The sequence below is a fragment of the Biomphalaria glabrata genome, chromosome 6 (genome assembly GCF_947242115.1).
Source record: "Biomphalaria glabrata chromosome 6, xgBioGlab47.1, whole genome shotgun sequence".
Lineage (NCBI taxonomy): Eukaryota > Metazoa > Mollusca > Gastropoda > Planorbidae > Biomphalaria > Biomphalaria glabrata.
This window is the reverse complement of record NC_074716.1, coordinates 11,324,004-11,344,364: the sequence shown is the minus strand read 5'-3', so window position 1 is coordinate 11,344,364 and position 20,361 is coordinate 11,324,004. Positions and strand designations below refer to the sequence as shown.

Here is a 20,361-nt window from a genome sequence, read left to right as displayed (position 1 = left end):
AAATGTATTGTATACAATGTTACGGAGCATTCATTTTATAATCTATATGTTATGTAGCCACGAAAATGTGCACTGTACCTCATGGAGCGTCTTCTAGTGTCACACAAATAGCCACGTTAATTATTATATTTAAAGTTCTAATATTTCTAGGCCTGTCTTTTTTTTTTTTTACATTCCTGGTCCAAAAAAAAAAAACACAATTTTTCCAGCTTATATGTCAGAGCCATGTCACAGCACGCAGTAATTTTTTTTCTTCCTTTGATTATTCCATTGTTGCATTAGAAACTGTAGCAGAAAGATGCCAAAGTTTGCCAAATCAACTCACACTGGAATACAGATCTGTAATTGCCATTCCTTTATATTTTGAATCCCCCCCCCTCTTGATTTCGAGTAGTTCACCTTTCATTGGCACAGCAGAAGTGCTGACTGTTAACTCTCTCTTATTGTAATAAACACCCAGTCTGTAGCTATCCTTGCTCTAGTTTTCGGGCCACTTGACCAGTCCTGTCGATCCAGCAATGTCAACACAGTAGGGCTCACGCATGGAGTGGGGGGGGCGATGCTAACTTCGCGTATTGATTTTGATTAAGTCACTCCGTGCGAGCGCCTGGCCTAGAATGTTTGGTCAGAAATGCGCTCACTAGCGATGCACAACGGCCACGCCAAACATTCGCTCCCATGAAACGTTGACCGTAGACTTAGTGCCTCGGAGTGTGAAAGGACACAGTGAGCATGGACGCATGAAGGCGCTGTCACTTACAATGCAGACACAAACATTTGAAACTCTTCTATTTTGGTCATCTAATTATTGATTTTTTAAAGAGTATTTGAAGAGAGTTAGTGTTGTTTAAAAGTAAAAGTGATCTATCTATCTATCTATCTATCTATCTATCTATCTATCTATCTATCTATCTATCTATCTATCTATCTATCTATCTATCTATCTATCTATCTATCTATCTATCTGTCTGTCTGTCTATCTATCTATCTATCTATCTATCTATCTATCTATCTATCTATCTATCTATCTATCTATCTATCTATCTATCTATCTATCTATCTATCTATCTATCTATCTATCTATCTATCTATCTATCTGTCTGTCTGTTTGTCTGTATGTCTGTCTGTCTGTCTGTCTGTCTGTCTGTCTATCTATCTATCTATCTATCTATCTATCTATCTATCTATCTATCTATCTATCTATCTATCTATCTATCTATCTATCTATCTATCTATCTATCTATCTATCTATCTATCTATCTATCTATCTATCTATATCTATATATATATATATATATATATATATATATATATATATATATATATACACGCACACGCACACACTCAGTTAAAAAAAATGATGCAAAAAGGCCACATACAGCTGTATCTATTTTGATGACACGATACAAGCGATGGGTGAAATTAAATTCATAAAACCTCTTTTCGTGTGGAGCCCAAACAAGTTGCAGCTTTCCCAAACTTACGCCCGCTATAATCTCTACAACATGAAGGATTAATTTCAGATTTATATTAGCCGATTTCTTCGTCTTAAATACATGCACAATTGTTGTCCGGCCATATATGAGTCTAAGAAAATACCATTGTCTGACGAAAGTAAATTAAAAAATTTAAATTAAATTATGACTTTTATATAGCGCTACTTTCATGCTCAGAGCGCTTTGGTCCAATCTCAGTTGTGGACAGTGGGGAAGAAGGGGTATCTAGGGGTTTTTCCGTGCTGCCTTCAGGCGCTCAGTAAACATAACTCTGTCCGAGTCGGGTGTCGAACCTCGAGCGCCCTTCATAGGTAGCCAAGCCAAGCCAAGTTCAAGCGCACTTAGCCTCTCGACTCGCTTATTGAATGGCACTTCAGTGTGGACACAATGAATATAAAAATATAGATCTAAATAATCTAAAAATCTGTGTATCTAAAAATATCAAATTTCAAGAATATCTCTTTATAGAGAACTAATAATCAATTTTTATTAAGGTTACAAACATCACCAGTTTAGTTTACTATTATCTAGCACTATTTGTAGAGATCTAGTGTTTAAAACATAATTCTAAGTTGTTGTTTTTTCCTTATCGAAAAAAAAAAAAACATCTTAAAATTACCCAGCAGCTTATGCGAGATCGTTCTTTCAAGAAAATTCCGTTATTTTGATGAATGACCACAATGACAGGAACGGAACTAAGTCTTTCCTAGGTGGGGAATACCAATATCGATTTGGTTTTAGGTTGTGGGGTTAATCAAAACTAAATAAAATACAAGATTGTGAAAGAGAAGAGAGAGGGTTAATGTTATTTTCTTCTTTTCAGTTGTACACAATACAAGATATGCACCGTTCTCTTATCTGCGATTCACAGAAGCCAAATTGTTCTTGGTCAGGAATTCTTTTTAGCAGCTCACGGGTAAAAACCACAGGCAGCTCACGGGTAAAAACCACAGGCAGCTCACGGGTAAAAACCACAGGCAGCTCACGGGTAAAAACCACAGGCAGCTCACGGGTAAAAACCACAGGCAGCTCACGGGTAAAAACCACAGGCAGCTCACGGGTAAAAACCACAGGCAGCTCACGGGTAAAAACCACTGGTGGTTCTCTGAACGCTTTGGAGTGTAATCTTGCCCGCTATCTTACTAAGTGCGCGCGTGCTGGTTGCGCACGTGTGTGTGTGCTGTGAGGTTACGCATGGGAAAAAAAAAAGGTTCTGGTAGTTGCTACATTTAGTTAAAAGAAAATACGTTACGCAGATGTAGCTTAATTGAAAGGCAGGCACTGTTTTGTGGACTAATTACTTTTGTGAGCAATCAGACGCCTACTGTAGTCATATATGTATTTGTAAGAGTTGAAGGATGTAGCCTACTAAGAGAATCAATACAAACAATCGATATAATTGTATAGCTTGTGTATTTCTCACGTAGTCTTCATATTTAAATAGAAACTTGTGAAAGATTTTCATTACAAGGTTATTTTAGTGACTATGAAAGATGTTCAATAAAAGGTTATTTTAGTGACTATGAAAGATGTTCAATAAAAGGTTATCTTAGTGACTATGAAAGATTTTCAATAAAAGGTTATTTTAGTGACTATGAAAGATTTTCATTACAAGGTCATCTTTAGTGACTATGCCACGAATTTATTGTATGATCTATTATCAACGCAGTTACTTGGTCAGAAGAAAAACCTTTTCAACATATATTCATTCTTGTTTAAATTTCCCTTCATTATATCATTGTATGAACTTCAGAGTTCAATCACTTAACGAGTACATTTTCAACACATCTTTCTACGTTACATGCTGAATTTTTTTTTACAATTCAGAATACTTTTTTTTTTTTTTAAACAAAGAATGCCAACTTTCATTTGAGTAAAAAATTAACGGAGTTTGGAATTTTTTTTTTTACTGCTGAAACTAATGATGTACAAATGTGTACCTTTGTACCGTAGTGTTCTATTATCTGTTTGTAAGGGAGAGTCCGAAATAGCGTTGAGAACCGTTGCTTGGTTGATACTGGTTTTTGTATCATGTTCTGCTGGGGCTAGTGTGGGCAGTATAGAAGCACTACTGACCATTCGACAGCTGATCTGGGTCCCGCATGGGGGACGACTGTATGCCTAAGGCGATCTTTTTTTTTTTTGGGGGGGGGGCAGCTTAAATGATCACAGTGTAACAGAGGTGCCCCCGTAAGCTCTGTAAAGGTAAACTTAGGCATAGAGGAAAGTAGCTGTCACAGATGGCCTCTGATAGAGACAGTTGGAGAGCTCTCACGAAGGCCGCATGACAAATTTGAGACCCAAAGAAAAGCTTTTGAAAAAGGCAGGCGCAGAACCGAGACCTACCGTCTTATACGGCCTGTAACACTAACCTGCAACGTCGCAACTTGTAGGCGGTTTAGGCCAATAGCTCCCTCCCACTTCACAGCTCTGTACGACCTGGCAACGAGCTATTGGTCTCCCCTGCCCACAGATGGCAACGTCGCAGATGTTGAGACCTTCTATGACGATTGGTCTCGGCAGAAGATATTATGAAAACTTACATAGACCCCCCCCCCCAACAATCTATTTCCCCCGGACTACGGCTTTGCCTGTATCAGATGTGAAAAAATATGCAGGTCGCAACAGGGTCTACGTGGCCATGTGAAACACCTCACTCATCCTTAATCTTCGGAATCAAAGACATGGCCATTATTATTATTATGTCGTGTTTATTTATTTTTATTTGTGGAGATTTTCCAGGGAAATAAAAACAACAAACAAACAAACAAACAAAAAAACAGTAATCTCATCATTTAGTTTTCAGATCAGTTTACATGATTTAATCAATAGAACACAGAAACTTCAGGACAGGAAGGGAAAGATATTACTGAAAACTTTGGTCAAGAGAAGGTAACTACGTATGGAAATGAAAAGATGAAGATTAATAGAGAGGGTTGGAAATCGCTAAACACACTCCCGGACTGGGTAGTTAAAGATCATAGCCCCAACTAAATGATACAAAAACTTTGGATTTGAAGCACTAGAGCTAAGAAATGAGATTTTCCAGTGTTAACAAAAAATAACTATTCATTATTAATACTATGACAGGCCTTGATCTTGCAATTGTGTGTCTAACAATACGCAGCGTATCAAAACAATTTTCCATACATCGGAGACACTGACAGAACGAAATATCTTTAGTTCTGCGCCTTGTTTGAAAATCTCCAGTAACATCCATAGTTAGTCTACACAATAACTGCTGACAGAATACAAGAGTTGTGGAACTTTGGCAGTGCCAAAAATGTTTGTTTCTGATTAGTAAGAAAAATAATTTGAATGGAAGGCTGGTCAGACCGTTAGAATGTCTAACACATTTTTATTGATAAGTTGTCCTCACAAACCTAACATTGGAGGGGGAGGGGGAGGGGTTGATTTAGTTTGGTTTAGGCTTTAATGTTCGCGTTGTATTTGCATTTCGGCCTTTAATCCTCTGACGCTTGACAGGAGCAAGGTGACCTAGGACCGATGTTCATGTCAAAGGGGCCCTGCCAGTTTGAACTGTTATGTACAGTGAGCAAACATCGTGGCACTCAACTAGCTACATACACACAAATTAGCCCGCGCGCACACACATATTAGTACAAACACACATTAACACATACCGATATATGAATATAGAAATGGCTATTTCGAAAGTGTTCAAACTACCTTACATCTGTTTGGAGTACAAAGACTGAGAGTTGTATTATAAAATTATCGACTCTTTATTCCATTCGGTTATGGATAGCAAGCCGTCTTGTAACTTTATAACTTGATGTTGTTACTTAAGATACAAAGATAGAGGCACATTTCTTATTCCATACGCTAGAACTTATTTATATAAGTGATCTTCCTTAGTGCCATTAGAGAATGGAATGGGTTGCCTGAATCAGCCAGGAAAACCAACGACTTAGCAGAGTTTAAATCATTGATTAACATCCATGACTGGATTGACACACGTAGGACGTAATTTTCTTTTTTTGAAGTAACGTCTGTAATATATAAGATAAGAAGATAAGACCTGCATGAATAACTCAGGCGCAACCTTAAATGAACAAGCTTGTATGTGTTTCAAGTAGCTATATAAACATAAACATGCCATGATCGTCACTGGCTCCCTGGTTTGATCAAAGAGATCTACTGCAGATAATCAAGATTTCTGTTATAACACACATGTTGTATAGCTCACCCTGGGACACCACATTTGAAAAACTTGATTGTTTAGAAAAAACACACAATTTAATCCTAAGTAAATAAGGAGAATGAGATTAAATGTTGCAGTACTGTCTTCCTTTCTTTACATTGTGATATCCTTCTAGTTCTGTTAATATTAAGTTTGAAGAAGGTAGAGACATCAACCCAAAACTCTTCCCAAGACCTTCACTTACTAAATCCGGCACTTTTTGTGCACATCATAAATACGTACACGCTATTTTTGCACTATTGTTTCAAGTAACCGTGTCAAAACGACATTGGAAGTTACATTTAGATCTACATCTTGTTACATAATAGTGAATGATGAAAAGGAACAAATATACTTTGTAACAAAATACAATGGCTCCTTTATATATATAGCTCTGAGAAAAGAGAAATTGTATTGAAATAGCATTTCATTGAAAAAGAAACAACAGACAAATGCTTTACTTAATTTTAGAAACCGAAAGGACCACACAAAACTAATAGCGAGTTGTTTTTCACCTTTCGGGGGCCGCTAAAAACAACATTAACCTTATAAACACAACGTCTTGAATCTATTTTGACGAGACATCTTTCCATTTAGTTTGCACTATGTCTATTCTCCGAACACAAGATGTTTAAAGTAAGTTTTGTTGTTTTTCCACCCCCCCCCCCTTCCCAAATGCACTATGAGGGCGCCATCCAATGCTACCTACCCACCCACACGGATTCACGGGATAGCTTACATTTGTGTATAGTTTCTATAGAACTACATACGCCAGTGTGACCAAACCTACTACCCGCGGGCGATATCCGAGCCATGAGGCAGTATATGCACATCTTGTGTAAATATTACATAATGAAGCCGCAGATACTTGGCTCCAACGTAAAGGACGATTGCATTCAGGTCATGCGTGCCCGTGACACGTTCGTCTGGAAGTGGCCCCAAGGCTGCAAAATGTTTGGCACAACTGACTTAATAAGGCTTGTCTTCGAGTTCGAAGATGAGTGAGGAATGCAGTATTTCCCGTGGCTACGAAGCCCCAGCTGAGGCCTACATATTTTGCCACATCTAGCGCAGGCATAACCATTGAACGCAGGTGGTCGATTTAGAGTTTTATTTCGCCGTCTACGTTTGTAGATTTTTCTTTAGGACTCCAATGTGTATCCCGCGGCCTTTGTAAGTGACCTCCAACTGTCGCCTAAGCTGGTCTTTAAAGCGTTTCCTTAGAGAACCTCTGCTACGTCTACCACCTTTCATCTTTCTAAAAAAGAATGCTTTTGGCATACGTTCCTCCCCCATACTGGATACGTGCCCTGCCCAGCGTAACCGTCGGACCATAAGAAGTCCCTCTATACTGTCCATACCTGCGTTCACAATGACATCGCTGTTTGTAGTGCGGCCTGGTTCTTCAACTGACATAATGTATATACCAATAACAGACGCTCTTTTTATTGTGTGTGTTGTCAAGTTTAAGCCATTAAAACTCTTCAACGTTTGTTCTTATAACATAATATTGACCAGACTCTGAATCCAGTTCAAAGCGGCTCCAGCAACTTTTCGCTCTAGACACATCGTGTCTATTGACAAGTTACTTAACACACACATAATGAACAGAGGCTTTCCTAACTAGAGATTTTGAAGTTCGTCATTATTGACTTGGCAAGCAATGGTCTTGAGTTGCTGTCATTAATTACGTTTAAAAATGTTGATATCATTTATCCTCGCGTGTTTTGTGTGTTACTTGTACATTACGTAGTGTTTCAATACCTAGCGACAAGCGGCTGACCTAGTTTGTCTTCCCTCTTCCAATAGGAAAATTACATTAACACAACAACAGCAATGTAATGTAATGAAATAAGAATAACTCAGTGAATAAACATTGCTATATTCCTGCTGTCAAAGTATGCACCTAATTCTCTGGTTCCCATCTCATTAAAAGGAAAAGTGAAAATGCAAGGGAAATAATCTTTTATTCTTGCCACTAATGTGTTGTGAGATTTATATAAGTAGATTGTAAAGTTCCCATTTTCGACCTAGCGATCCATGGGGACAGATGATGTAGAGTCTATCTGGTTCTATAGCAGACGAATAACTAGAGTGTCTTGTGACCAGCAAACAACAGTATGCACTTTCCCGAACAGTGTTAGCTACCCATTAGAGTTGGCTGGACTCAGGGAAGCCCTAAAAATCACGAAATTCAAAATCCCAGCCTTTACCGGGACTCGAAACCGAGATTCCTCGGTTCGTAGACCAAACGATTTATCACTCAGCCACTATTTATCATATATCTATATTATTTAGAATTTTTACAAAATTATTATAAATGTTTAGCTAACTAGATCTATATTATTGGGCCAAAAGTAGGAATTGATTTTACAACATTTGACTAGTTTACAAATTGTAGCGTATACCTTTGCTTTTCAGAAACCCTGGTGTAAGAGTTAGCTCGTACAAGGTTCTGTTTACGTAAAACATTCGCCGATTCAGGAAACGTTGGTTAACTAATAGCTTCTCAAAATGGTCAATGCCTTTCATTCTAAATTGGTCTGAGTGGCCAGGCGAGTATTAGGCTACCTGTGTGCCATGGTGACTTTCCACTTCCTATTCCCATCAAAGAATATTTGCATGCACTCGGCCATTTCACTCGCTCCACATGGTAACTGTAATGAGGCTAACTCTGTGCTGAAGAAAGTTGTTGGCCCATTGCCAGCGTTACCATTTCCTTACGGCAAACATAATTAGATAATGAGCAGCTTCCACCGTGTGCCCTCATTTTGGCCTAGCCGACTATTAACGGCATTAGTTTGTAGTAGTGGAGTTGGGTTTTTTTTTGTTTGTATGTAAATATTTATTAAAATTTGATGAAATAGTGTGCGGTTCTGGTTCTGAGGTTTTAACAACCACAAAATGTCATTGTTTTAATTACTTTAAAATGTGATCGTTGACCTGAGTTTACCAATGATAGTATAATATTTCATAAGGTCAAATAGGGTTTGATAAGTATATTATGTAAATCTGATCCTTTCCTTTAACGAACTTGACGACCTGTACTTAAAAGAGCAGAATCTGTAGAGAACATTTAACAAAGTCAAATGATTTGATCTAAAGGAGCAGAGTCTGTAGAGAACATTTAACAAAGTCAAATGATTTGATCTAAAGGATGCAGAGTCTGTAGAGAACATTTAACAAAGTCAAATAATTTGATCTAAAGGATGCAGAGTCTGTAGAGAACATTTAACAAAGTCAAATGATTTGATCTAAAGGATGCAGAGGGATGCAGAGTCTGTAGAGAACATTTAACAAAGTCAAATAATTTGATCTAAAGGATGCAGAGTCTGTAGAGAACATTTAACAAAGTCAAATGATTTGATCTAAAGGATGCAGAGGGATGCAGAGTCTGTAGAGAACATTTAACAAAGTCAAATAATTTGATCTAAAGGATGCAGAGGGATGCAGAATCTGTAGAGAACATTTAACAAAGTCAAATGATTTGATCTAAAGGATGCAGAGTCTGTAGAGAACATTTAACAAAGTCAAATGATTTGATCTAAAGGATGCAGAGGGATGCAGAGTCTGTAGAGAACATTTAACAAAGTCAAATAATTTGATCTAAAGGATGCAGAGGGATGCAGAATCTGTAGAGAACATTTAACAAAGTCAAATAATTTGATCTAAAGGATGCAGAGGGATGCAGAATCTGTAGAGAACATTTAACAAAGTCAAATGATTTGATCTAAAGGATGCAGAGTCTGTAGAGAACATTTAACAAAGTCAAATGATTTGATCTAAAGGATGCAGAGGGATGCAGAGTCTGTAGAGAACATTTAACAAAGTCAAATAATTTGATCTAAAGGATGCAGAGTCTGTAGAGAACATTTAACAAAGTCAAATGATTTGATCTAAAGGATGCAGAGGGATGCAGAGTCTGTAGAGAACATTTAACAAAGTCAAATAATTTGATCTAAAGGATGCAGAGGGATGCAGAATCTGTAGAGAACATTTAACAAAGTCAAATGATTTGATCTAAAGGATGCAGAGTCTGTAGAGAACATTTAACAAAGTCAAATGATTTGATCTAAAGGATGCAGAGGGATGCAGAGTCTGTAGAGAACATTTAACAAAGTCAAATAATTTGATCTAAAGGATGCAGAGGGATGCAGAATCTGTAGAGAACATTTAACAAAGTCAAATGATTTGATCTAAAGGATGCAGAGTCTGTAGAGAACATTTAACAAAGTCAAATGATTTGATCTAAAGGATGCAGAGGGATGCAGAGTCTGTAGAGAACATTTAACAAAGTCAAATGATTTGATCTAAAGGATGCAGAGTCTGTAGAGAACATTTATCATTTTGATCTAAAAGATGCAGTCTGTGAGAAATCACATTTACTTTAAATACTGCAGTGTTGACATACAATCTGATAACTCGGGGCAATATGAGTAGTTTATTTAGTCTTGTGGATGTGGGCGGTCCTCATAGCTAGCAAAGATTGCAAACGTGTACGCATTGGTTCATGTAAACCTACACCTTTATATAGACCTATTGTTTTTTTTGATTGGGAATCTTTGTGTTTCGTTTTTCAGGAGTCATGATCTGCGATTGGTTACTGATACTTCTACTAGTCATCTCCATGTGGTGTTCTTTCGACTCGGCTGGCAGGAAGTGGGTGAAGATGAAAAAATTTCAAGACAGCATGAAGGAGCGAAGAAACACGGACCGCCGCAGGGGACAGAACAAAAGGCAGTCTGGGAGCAGGAGAAATTGGAGACAAAGGTAAGACAATCTTAGGGAGCCATCTTCGTGCTGTAATGTTGATGTTAGTCTTGCCTTATGCCCTCTAGACCAGTGCTTCCCAAACAGTGTTTAGCTGAACCCTGGTGTTCCGCTAGGCCTGAATAGGTGTTCCAAGAACTGCTGGAATAATTACCACGTGACTTAATCTCTCTAAAAAATAATCAAAGTGTTTCGCTAAATAATCAGAATGTGCAAAGTTTTCCATTAGAAAAAAGTGTGGGAAATACTGCTCTCGACCACTGTGCTTAGAAATATAGTTTCAACTAGTACTGTCCAAACTCGTCTTGCCCATGAGTGACGCAGACATGTCGATGAGAAGTAACATTGTGTCTCTAGTGGACTGGGTAGATCTTCTGGGGGTTATATCGTATTTCAGCGGATCCTTTTGTTTTCCCATAAACAATACGAAACAGACAATTCTGAATCATTTAATTAATATATCCAACAAGAACAATCACAGCAGTTAGAATCTCACTCACTCTCTCTCTCTCTCTCTGTGTCTCTCTGTCTCTGTCATTTTTTTTTCTTCTGATAATAATTTTACCCTTTTGCAACCTTCTCATGTGACTAAGGAGGCCAATCCTTGATACCCAAATGCCGTCACAATCACCAGACGCTGTAGTTAGTATGACAACACTGAATCACATCGATAAATCAGTTGAGCCAAACTAACAATGTTAATGCAACGGACTCCACTCCTCGTCTGCTAGGTTACCTACCTTTTTAAGTGGAGATTTCCACAATAAACTTGACGTTGTCAGGGACGCTCTTATTTTAACCCTGGCAGTGGCAGTTGTAGTAACTCTCCTTTATTACCTCGTTAGTTCCCTTTTTTTTTTGTTTTCATAAGTTTGAAGCCCTAGAGCAGGGGTTCTCAACCTGCGGGTGGCGACCCCGTTGGGGGTCGATTGGCGATTTGCCAGGGGTCGCCTAAGACCATCGAAAATAAGGATTGTTATTGTCTATTCTTCTATTGCTGTATGTGTGTGTGTGTGCGCAGGGGTCGCGGAAGAGTGGGGGGATTGTGAAAAGGGGTCGCCGAGCATAAAAGGTTGAGAACCGCTGCGCTAGAGTGAAAGTCTAACAGCCTACTGTCTCTGTAGTGAAATGATATTGAGCTACAATCAGAAGGGCTTAGAAAACAAGATTATGCAGTGCTAAAAAAAGTGCATGAAAAATGATCATATATATATATATATATATATATATATATATATATATATATATATATATATATATATATATATATATATATATATATAAAGTGTATAATATAAAGTTTATGAACGTTTCCTTTGTTCTGCACACCCGATACACCATATAGCTAGCCATGTATAGTTTTGCCGCCATTTAATGAAACTATTGAATAGTGTTTGCAAGCTGTTGTCTTGACTAGACGAATCTCAAATAGAAACCTGCGTGGTGTTTCTAATTTCACAAATTCTTTTACAATACCTCTATTCAACTCATACTTTCATGGAACCTTCTGGGTGGGAAAAAACCTGGACACGGATCTCGAAAACAGCTCGATCGATTTTGACAGTTGACATTATATCGCTGGGAGAACTCTAATATGTTCGTTATTATTTTTCAAAGTAAAAAAACAACAACAAATATATTTAAATTTGGCTAGAGAACGAGAAAATATTAATCTTGAACAGACTAGACGACTTCGGGTATTTCCGAATGCAGGTATATTTAATCAACGAAGTCTTCAAATAGCAGACATTTACTTTATTGACTGTAAAGTAAAATACACCTCAAACTGGCCAATTCCGCCATAAAGCAATACATATTGTGTTTCACAAGTCCAATGAAGTATTCTAAGTACACAACTGATTTTATTGAACCAACTACGTTAGACATCCATACAGTTTAAGAACATGGCGACTACTGACTTTTAACCATGTGGTCACCTCCCAAAACGAGATTTCTTACCCACAATGCAACCGTGAAACACGAATATTAAGTGTGCTCCGTACTTCCCAACTATATTCATGTCACTGGTTATTAAACAATGATGTGACAATAATACAGACGTTACTTCAAAAAAGAAGATGATTACGTCATACGCGTCATACATTTAGTCATGCATATTACATAAATTCTGCCAAGTCACTGGTTTTCCTGGCTAGCTCAGGCAACCCATTCCATGCTCTAATAGCGCTAGGGAATAAGGAGCATTTGATTTGTACAAATTTGTCCTAGCATATGGAACGAGGTATGTGCCTTTATTTTTGTGTCTTTCTGAGTATTTTATTAAATTTTGTTTTTGTATTTGAAGATTATGGTTCAGTGTTTTAAGTATAATTGCTACTTTTCTTTGAGTCTTCTGTCCTGAAGGCTTTCTAAATTTAGTGATTTTACTAAAGGTGTTACTCAAGTCAAATGTGAATATTCGTTTGTTATGAATCTCACTGCTCTATTTTGTGTCTGTTCCAGTTTATTAATGTTTTCTTGAGTTGAGGGGTCCCAAACGGAGGATGCATATTCTATTATTGGCCTAACCAATATTAAATAACATTTTAGTTTTATGTTCTTATTTGATTTATAGAAATTTCTTTTAATAAATCCTAATGCTTTGTTAATTTTTTTTTAGTTTCATCAATATGGGGACACTTTTTAATTTATTATAACACCTAGGTGGAATTAATTTGTTTTAGTTTTTTCGTTAATCTTAATAACTGACATTTTTCTGTGTGATTCATATTTCTGTAATTCATCTAATTCTCTTTGTAAAATTTCTGTATCTTTTGTTGTTTTTATTGTTCTATATATTATGCAATCGTCTGCAAATAATCTGACTTTTGTTCCTGAACTAATGCAAGACTAGATTAAGTTCCTATGATCTTGGTGTGATTACTCCTAACTTAAACAATGTGATATATTTCGTCAAATTAAACAGGAAAATAAAAACTTAGTTAGGCAAATATAAGAATTTGCACCCTCTAATTGGGGCCATCTACTCTTAAAAAAAAACAACAACCAACAACATAAAGAAACTAGAACAAACGAAAAATAGAGCAGGAGATTCATAATAAACAAATATTTACAAGCACATTTAATAATGCCTTTAGTAAACTCACTAAATTTAGAGACACTTCAGGACAGAAGAATAAGAAGTCAAGTAGCAATAATACATAAAACACCGAACCATAATTTAGAAATAGAAAGAAAAACCCAATACAATATTCAGAAAGACACGTATATAAAGACACATTTTCTTATTCCAAATGCTAGGAATCATTTGTACAAGTGCTCCTTCTTCCCTAGCAGAGTCACTGACTAACATGAATGACTAGATTGACATCTGAAATGTGTAGGACGCAATTATTTTCATTTTGAAGTAAGGTCGTTATTCTATAAGATAATAAATAACGTACATTCTAACTGCTTGGACACCTATTGGCCAGTGTTGCTCATTCGGTGTTAATTAAACATGACACTTTTATGTGACTACATTTTACCGCTAGGAATTTTGTGCAACTAACTACTGTGAAAGAATAGACACGACTGGCTGTCACTGACCATAGTGGTTAGACTTGGCGATCAATACTTAGTTCACACTGAATGTTCACAGACTTCAAAAAGACCAACTTTCAACTCTACCTTTCAGAACGAGTAATTTAAAGGCTGAAGTCTCCTCAAGTAATTCACATGTTGCCATCAGCGCCGAAATGGTTATTTTTGAAGTTATTGTATTTTACATAAATGGAATTATTATTTTTTAAAAGTGCGGTTGCGTATTTTTCTTGCAAACAGCCAATACATCAAGTCTCTCGTTATCCAAGGTCTTGACCTCTGTTGACGTTTGTAGTTGAAACGTTCCATTGAAGAATATCTGCCAAACATTTTGCTTCTGTGATGAACGGACTGTTTGCACCTTTTGTCTAGTAGCCTGTCTTCACTCAGTAAGGTCTTTTCTTGGAGTCTCAAATGTGTATACTATGTCAGTGTCTTGAAGCATACTGTCTTGTTGTTACACAGCTTCAATCAACTCACTCTGTCTGGTACACAGCTTCAATCAACTCACTCTGTCTGGTACACCATATCTTTTAAACGCTGTGTCTCCTACTTCAAATATTTAGATCGAGTCCAAACTTTCAACAATTGTTTATAGTCCCAAACAAAACAGGAAACATATATGCAAACAAAAAAAAAAACAATAGTTGTATTTAATTAATTGTATTTGATATAGAAAAGAGGAGATATATCTTACAGTATTGAGAGATATGTCTTTCCCCTATGTAACCTTTTTTTTTTTTAAAAAAATTGTTACTGTTGAGTTGTTTAAGTTTGAAACATGCACACTGCCACTGGAGTGTTAGTTGCAACACGAATGAAGGATAACTCTGCAGTATTTCTCCTTTATAACAAAATACATTATTGAAAAGTCGTCAACTTTTTGATGTGATCAAAACTAATCTGAAACAACAAGTAGATAATCTAACAAGTAAAAAGACGCACCTTCACCCTTCCTTTAGTCTGGTGGACCTTTGTTGGGCACCACACGTGATCTGTCGAGTATATTTTTCCATTCCTCTTCTGTCATTTGCCTTGGATAGAATCTCTTCCAATGACAGGCCTTAATGTATTTCCCCGTGAAAACTGACACACTTCTATCAACTTGTAATGACACAACAGACACACTATGTAATTAAGAAGTAATATTATCAGTAGGGTGCGCTCTCTAAAGCGTTAATCTAATAGCTGAAACTTTGGCCATTTTCCCGTCTGAATACATTGATTCGTTTTTTGTTTTGGAGATTGAATTACTGGCCACACGTTGAACAAAACGGTAAACATTTCCTGCACTAAACTTTTAGTTTCGGGTTTCCATACATGTGTAGATCACAAGGTCTGAAGGGGAAACTTTACTTTCATAAATGTGTAGTCGCCTAAACAGTGATAAAGAAAATAAGAAATGTCTAAATGTAGACTTTGTCTTCAGTGATTACCACCTGTTGTGAACACGCTTTCTTCATTTTAGTAGAATCTCATTTGAAAGGTGCTTAACGTTGTTGGTCATCTTACAAGGTTAATATAGAATTGTATTGTTTTTACCACCTTCCCACATTCTGTCCATCTTTCTCTCCCTCCCCCTCTCTCTCTCTCTCTGTGCCTCTCTACTGTGTCTCTGTTTCTCTACTGTGTCTCTGTTTCTCTACTGTGTCTCTCTCGGTATAATTTTGCGACACTGCTGTGACAACTCATTAAGTTTTAACTGTTTCGTCAGCAGTTAAGAAGAGCCGTGAACGTCTAAACTAATAAGAAAAAAATAATTCTATATTTATCTTTCAATTACAAGTTTATGAGGTAGCTAAATAAGCATATTGAGAAATTCGACGCATCTAGCCAACTATTAAGTAATACAACAGTTAGGGAGTGTTCTGCGTTAGATGAATGTTTAAATAATTTAGTCTTTGGTTGTGATTACTCGAGCTTCTCAGAGAGGTTTCAAGGTTGGAGGCAGAAGCTAATCCTTAACACAATGAAAATGAATGTCGTAATCATAGAGAGGTAATAGAAATAAAGTTGTAGACCCACAACGTTGTCACTGCTAGACTAGCATGGTGAAGACGCGACACACTCAAGACTAAAACGTCGCTGTCGTAAATGAAGTCACAAAGATGATATAATGAACTCAAATCCAACGCTTGAACTTGTGTGTGTGTGTCTAACAGTTGTGTCTCTATGTTCATCCTTCTCTCCCTCCCTTCCCTTCCCACCCCCTTACGACACCAAACAAAAACAAAAAAAAAAAAAAAACGACGTAGATTATAGTGGAAAAAAAACAACAAAACTCTGGTAAGGAGATTCATTAAGTTTCATAGTTGACATTTGCTCTGTTGAGTTTCTCGTATTGATTTCACTTTTTGCATTTTCTTGAGACATCGCCTGGAAATAGGAGAAGCTGATGAAGCGACGTGCTCTATAGTAACAGTGGCTTGGACTGTGTGCTTTCCAGACAAGTAACAATAGGACGAACGTGCAGATCTCTCTCTCTCTCTCTCTCTTAATATACTTAAATCTTAGACATACATTATACAAGATATACAAGATACTATAAGAGACATGAGACATGTACACTAGATAGTGAAATATTTCTACTATATCACTGCAGCTGCCTTATAAGTACAAGGTAAACTTAATGACTGAGATCCCTGATAGGCATAAGCTATTAACTGAAATATATCTACTTTCTTTAAGTTGTAGGGAAATCATAGGTATACACTGACTTCTGGAGAATGCAAGGGCTAGCTTCTAATACTCTGTAGAGTTAAAATAACCACAAGAAAACAACAACAAATACTTTCAGATGTCGCTGTGACGTTACGTTCGTGTATTTTTTGGTCTTAGAATTTTTACTGTTCTGCTTTACAACACAAATAGTTAAGGAACCTGAAGCTTTAGAAATAAAACTTCATTTAATTTTGATACTTTCAAACTGGATGTAGAGAAAAAAAAATAGAGATGTAAACTGTAAACGTATGAATATAAAAAAATGATAATGAAGTTTGTCAACCGACAGTCAAAACTGACAGATGGCAATGTCAAAGATCACCCACCGAATTGTCTTTCTTTTATAGTCTTTTAAAACGCCAATAATAGAAAGCACAACATTCCTAACCCTATCTTTAAAAATTCTTTTCTTCCGGACAGTGTAGTATTCTTTTACACAACTGGTCAAGGTCACAGCTTAAAGTTTCGTGAAACATCTAAAGCGTTTTTTTTTTATTACTTAGCTTATATTACCTCATTCCGTCCGTCTGTCTGTCTGAGTGGATTGTTTTATAGTTTCCATTCTCGGTTCAAGTTGAAATTTTCCGAAATTAGTTAATCAATTTATAGGAATTCATAAATTTTGTCTCATGTCAAAAAATTGGAGATAAATTTGCAATATTGAGAGATATGGCAGTAATTCAACGGTGTTCTTCGTTTATTCTAAATAAGCTTTTTTTTTGTTTGTTTAAAATATTTTGTTTCAAATTCAAAACTCTGTTGGCCTACATTGCTAACCCATTTACTGCACTAAATGTGAAGTCGAGAGTGACAGCCTCTAGAGAGGCACTCGCTCTACAAAATTAGACATATGACTCGATGATTGATTTATTTTAAGATCCGCTTATATTCAAACAATATATAGATTTAATTTTTAAAATACCATTTTGTACACTAGAAAGTAAGTCTAAACGTATGCCGGTTAAGTCGTTTCTTGTTATAGCATTCCATTGACCTCTCTTTGTATTCTCTTTGTTTTCTCTATGTATTCTCTTTGTATTTTCTTATTCTGGACTTTTTGAAAATGCTTAATGTTCCATTGCTTAGAGTAAGTAGTAAGCGTACTCTAATCACGTGTGTGTGCTTGAACTAGAGCTGTGCTCATTAACTTGTAGCCTGACCCAGATAATATATGTACACGTCTCCCTAATTATTATTAGTCTAGTTAGTCTAGTTCTATGTTTGAACCATTAATCCTATTTTGTTGTTGTTGTTTCTTTTCCAGAGAAATCAGCCCTAGTTTAAGTTTGCTTTTTATTTTGTTTTAAACCTTGTCAATATTAACTTTGTATTTTTCTCAGATCAAAAACTATACGAGACTTTTTCTATAGAAGAATGCAGAGGTATTTTTTTTCATTTTGATAATTTCATTTTGTTTTTACTAATCAGCTTTCTAGTTTCATGTTATTTCTTCTTTCCTATAAACAGAACTGAGTGGCTTTTCTGCAGTGTACAGTGGTGTTAGTAGTCTGTAGCTTGCCTGAACACATCACACATCACACTGCTTATTTATTTCATTTCGCATTATTGCTTTTGTATTATCTTTTGTTTCATTAACTCAACAAAAAACTTTTGTACTCGCACTGGTCATTGTAAAAAGTTACATTTTCATATCGATACCGTTAATTTAATAACGTATAAACGTAAAATAATGATTATGGTAAAAATTGAAGAAATTGCAAAGACAAATAGTTGAAGCACTTATTGCTGAAATCTTGTAATGCTATGAATTCTGGGGTGTCCATTAGAGGGGAAACTATGGTGGCAACAACCTATTCTCATATAGTGTTCTATTCAACTGGTTCTAAGTTTAAAGAACAGGAGGCGTCTTTCGTCAAATTTCGCGGCGCCTCTTGTTTCTTTTGCGGCCTAGTATTCCGCTCGCTTTGGTTTTGGAATTAAGTGTCCGCAGTCGGGCGCATTTGGATGTTTTCTGGCGACTGATATCAAATGTGTAACTCCCAATCTTATTCGGGATGATGTCTCTCACAATCTCTGTTAAGTCTTTAAGACAGCTACGACTGAACGCAAACACTTTCTTGCCACATTTTTTGTTTTGTGGCTATGTGACAATAAGTAATAAGATTGTAGTTTTTAATTTTAGTGCTGACGCTGTTATATTTCGTATCTCAGATGAACCATTAGTAAGGTGTCACTTCATCAGATGAATCATTAGTAAGATGCCACTTCATCAGATGTACCATTAGTAAGATGTCACTTCATCAGATGAACCATTAGTAAGATGTCACTTCATCAGATGAATCATTAGTAAGATGTCACTTCATCAGATGAAACATTAGTAAGATGTCACTTCATCAGATGAACCATTAGTAAGATGTCACTTCATCAGATGAACCATTAGTAAGATGTCACTTCATCCTAATACTGAAGCAACCCTTTACTCCCCCCAATGCTAGTCTATTTTAAAAGTTTATTCTCAAGTGAATCACGATGGTCGCTTCCATTCTATTTCATATACGCTTTCTTGTGAGCTCAATACAACTAACCTTCTTTTACTAATAACATATGGCTTAGTCATTACCAAGCTCTCTCTCTCTCTGAATTTATTTATATATGCTATGTACATCGATTCGCATTTTATTTACTATTTAAAGAGAGCACACCTCTGTATCTTTCACAACTTTCATTTGATCACTTTGCATAGTTTTTACTTTTCAGATTTAGATGTCAGATTATATATCAGAGTGTGTGTTGTAGAATGTCTCATATTTGCAGTGTTTCGCTGTTTGATTTGTTTAAAAAAAATGTTTTATTGGCGTTACAAAAGTAACTCCGACTGTAGTTTTGATGTGTAACTCTTCAATAAAAAAAACTAGATAAGGAATGTGTAATGATTGTTGGAAGTAGCTGTGCTAGAAAATCTGGTATAGGCCAGGCATGTCAGATAGCATCTCAAGTTTAAACTATATGGCCCATTAACATTTACAAGTTGAATATATACTGCATCATATTCTTTAACTTGTAATAGCTGGGTTTTGTGGGGAAAAATTGATTTGAGAAGCTATTAAAAGGATCTATCGTTTGGTGTCAAAAGTTAGGATAAATTATAATACATTTGTGCTTTATATGAGGGAGCAAGTAATACTCCATTTACACATCAACATATAGACTACACGTATTTTCGGTTTGTAGTACTCAATGTTAGTGTGTGAGAAAAATCGTATGTGCACAAACACGTTAAATAAAATCCACAAATCCACAACACCCCAACACAACAGGCCAACACAACACGCAAAAACAACAGGCCAACACAACACGCCAACACAACAGGCCAACACAACAGGCCAACACAACACGCCAACACAACAGGCCTACACAACACCCCAACACAACACGCCAAAACAACAGGCCAACACAACAGGCCAACACAACAGGCCAACACAACACACCAAAACAACAGGCCAAAACAACACGCCAACACAACAGGCCAACACAACACGCCAAAACAACAGGCCAACACAACACGCCAACACAACAGGCCAACACAACAGGCCAACACAACACGGCAACACAACACGCCAAAACAACACGCCAACACAACAGGCCAACACAACACGCCAACACAAC

The 20,361-nt window shown here is 36.6% G+C and overlaps 1 protein-coding gene across 7 annotated transcripts in view; it reads left to right on the top strand.

Moving 5' to 3' along the window:
• LOC106065364 (diacylglycerol lipase-alpha-like) overlaps nt 1–20,361 on the top strand; it is a 92,462-nt gene that overhangs the window by 47,645 nt on the left and 24,456 nt on the right. For 5 of the 7 annotated variants that reach the window (XM_056032246.1, XM_056032248.1, XM_056032245.1 and 2 more), the window contains exons 5-6: nt 10,281–10,470; nt 18,075–18,116. In XM_056032246.1, the coding sequence (XP_055888221.1) occupies nt 10,281–10,470; nt 18,075–18,116 (232 nt within the window). The remainder of the gene's footprint in view (nt 1–10,280; nt 10,471–18,074; nt 18,117–20,361) is intronic. The other 2 variants (XM_056032250.1, XM_056032251.1) reach the window with 1 other exon arrangement.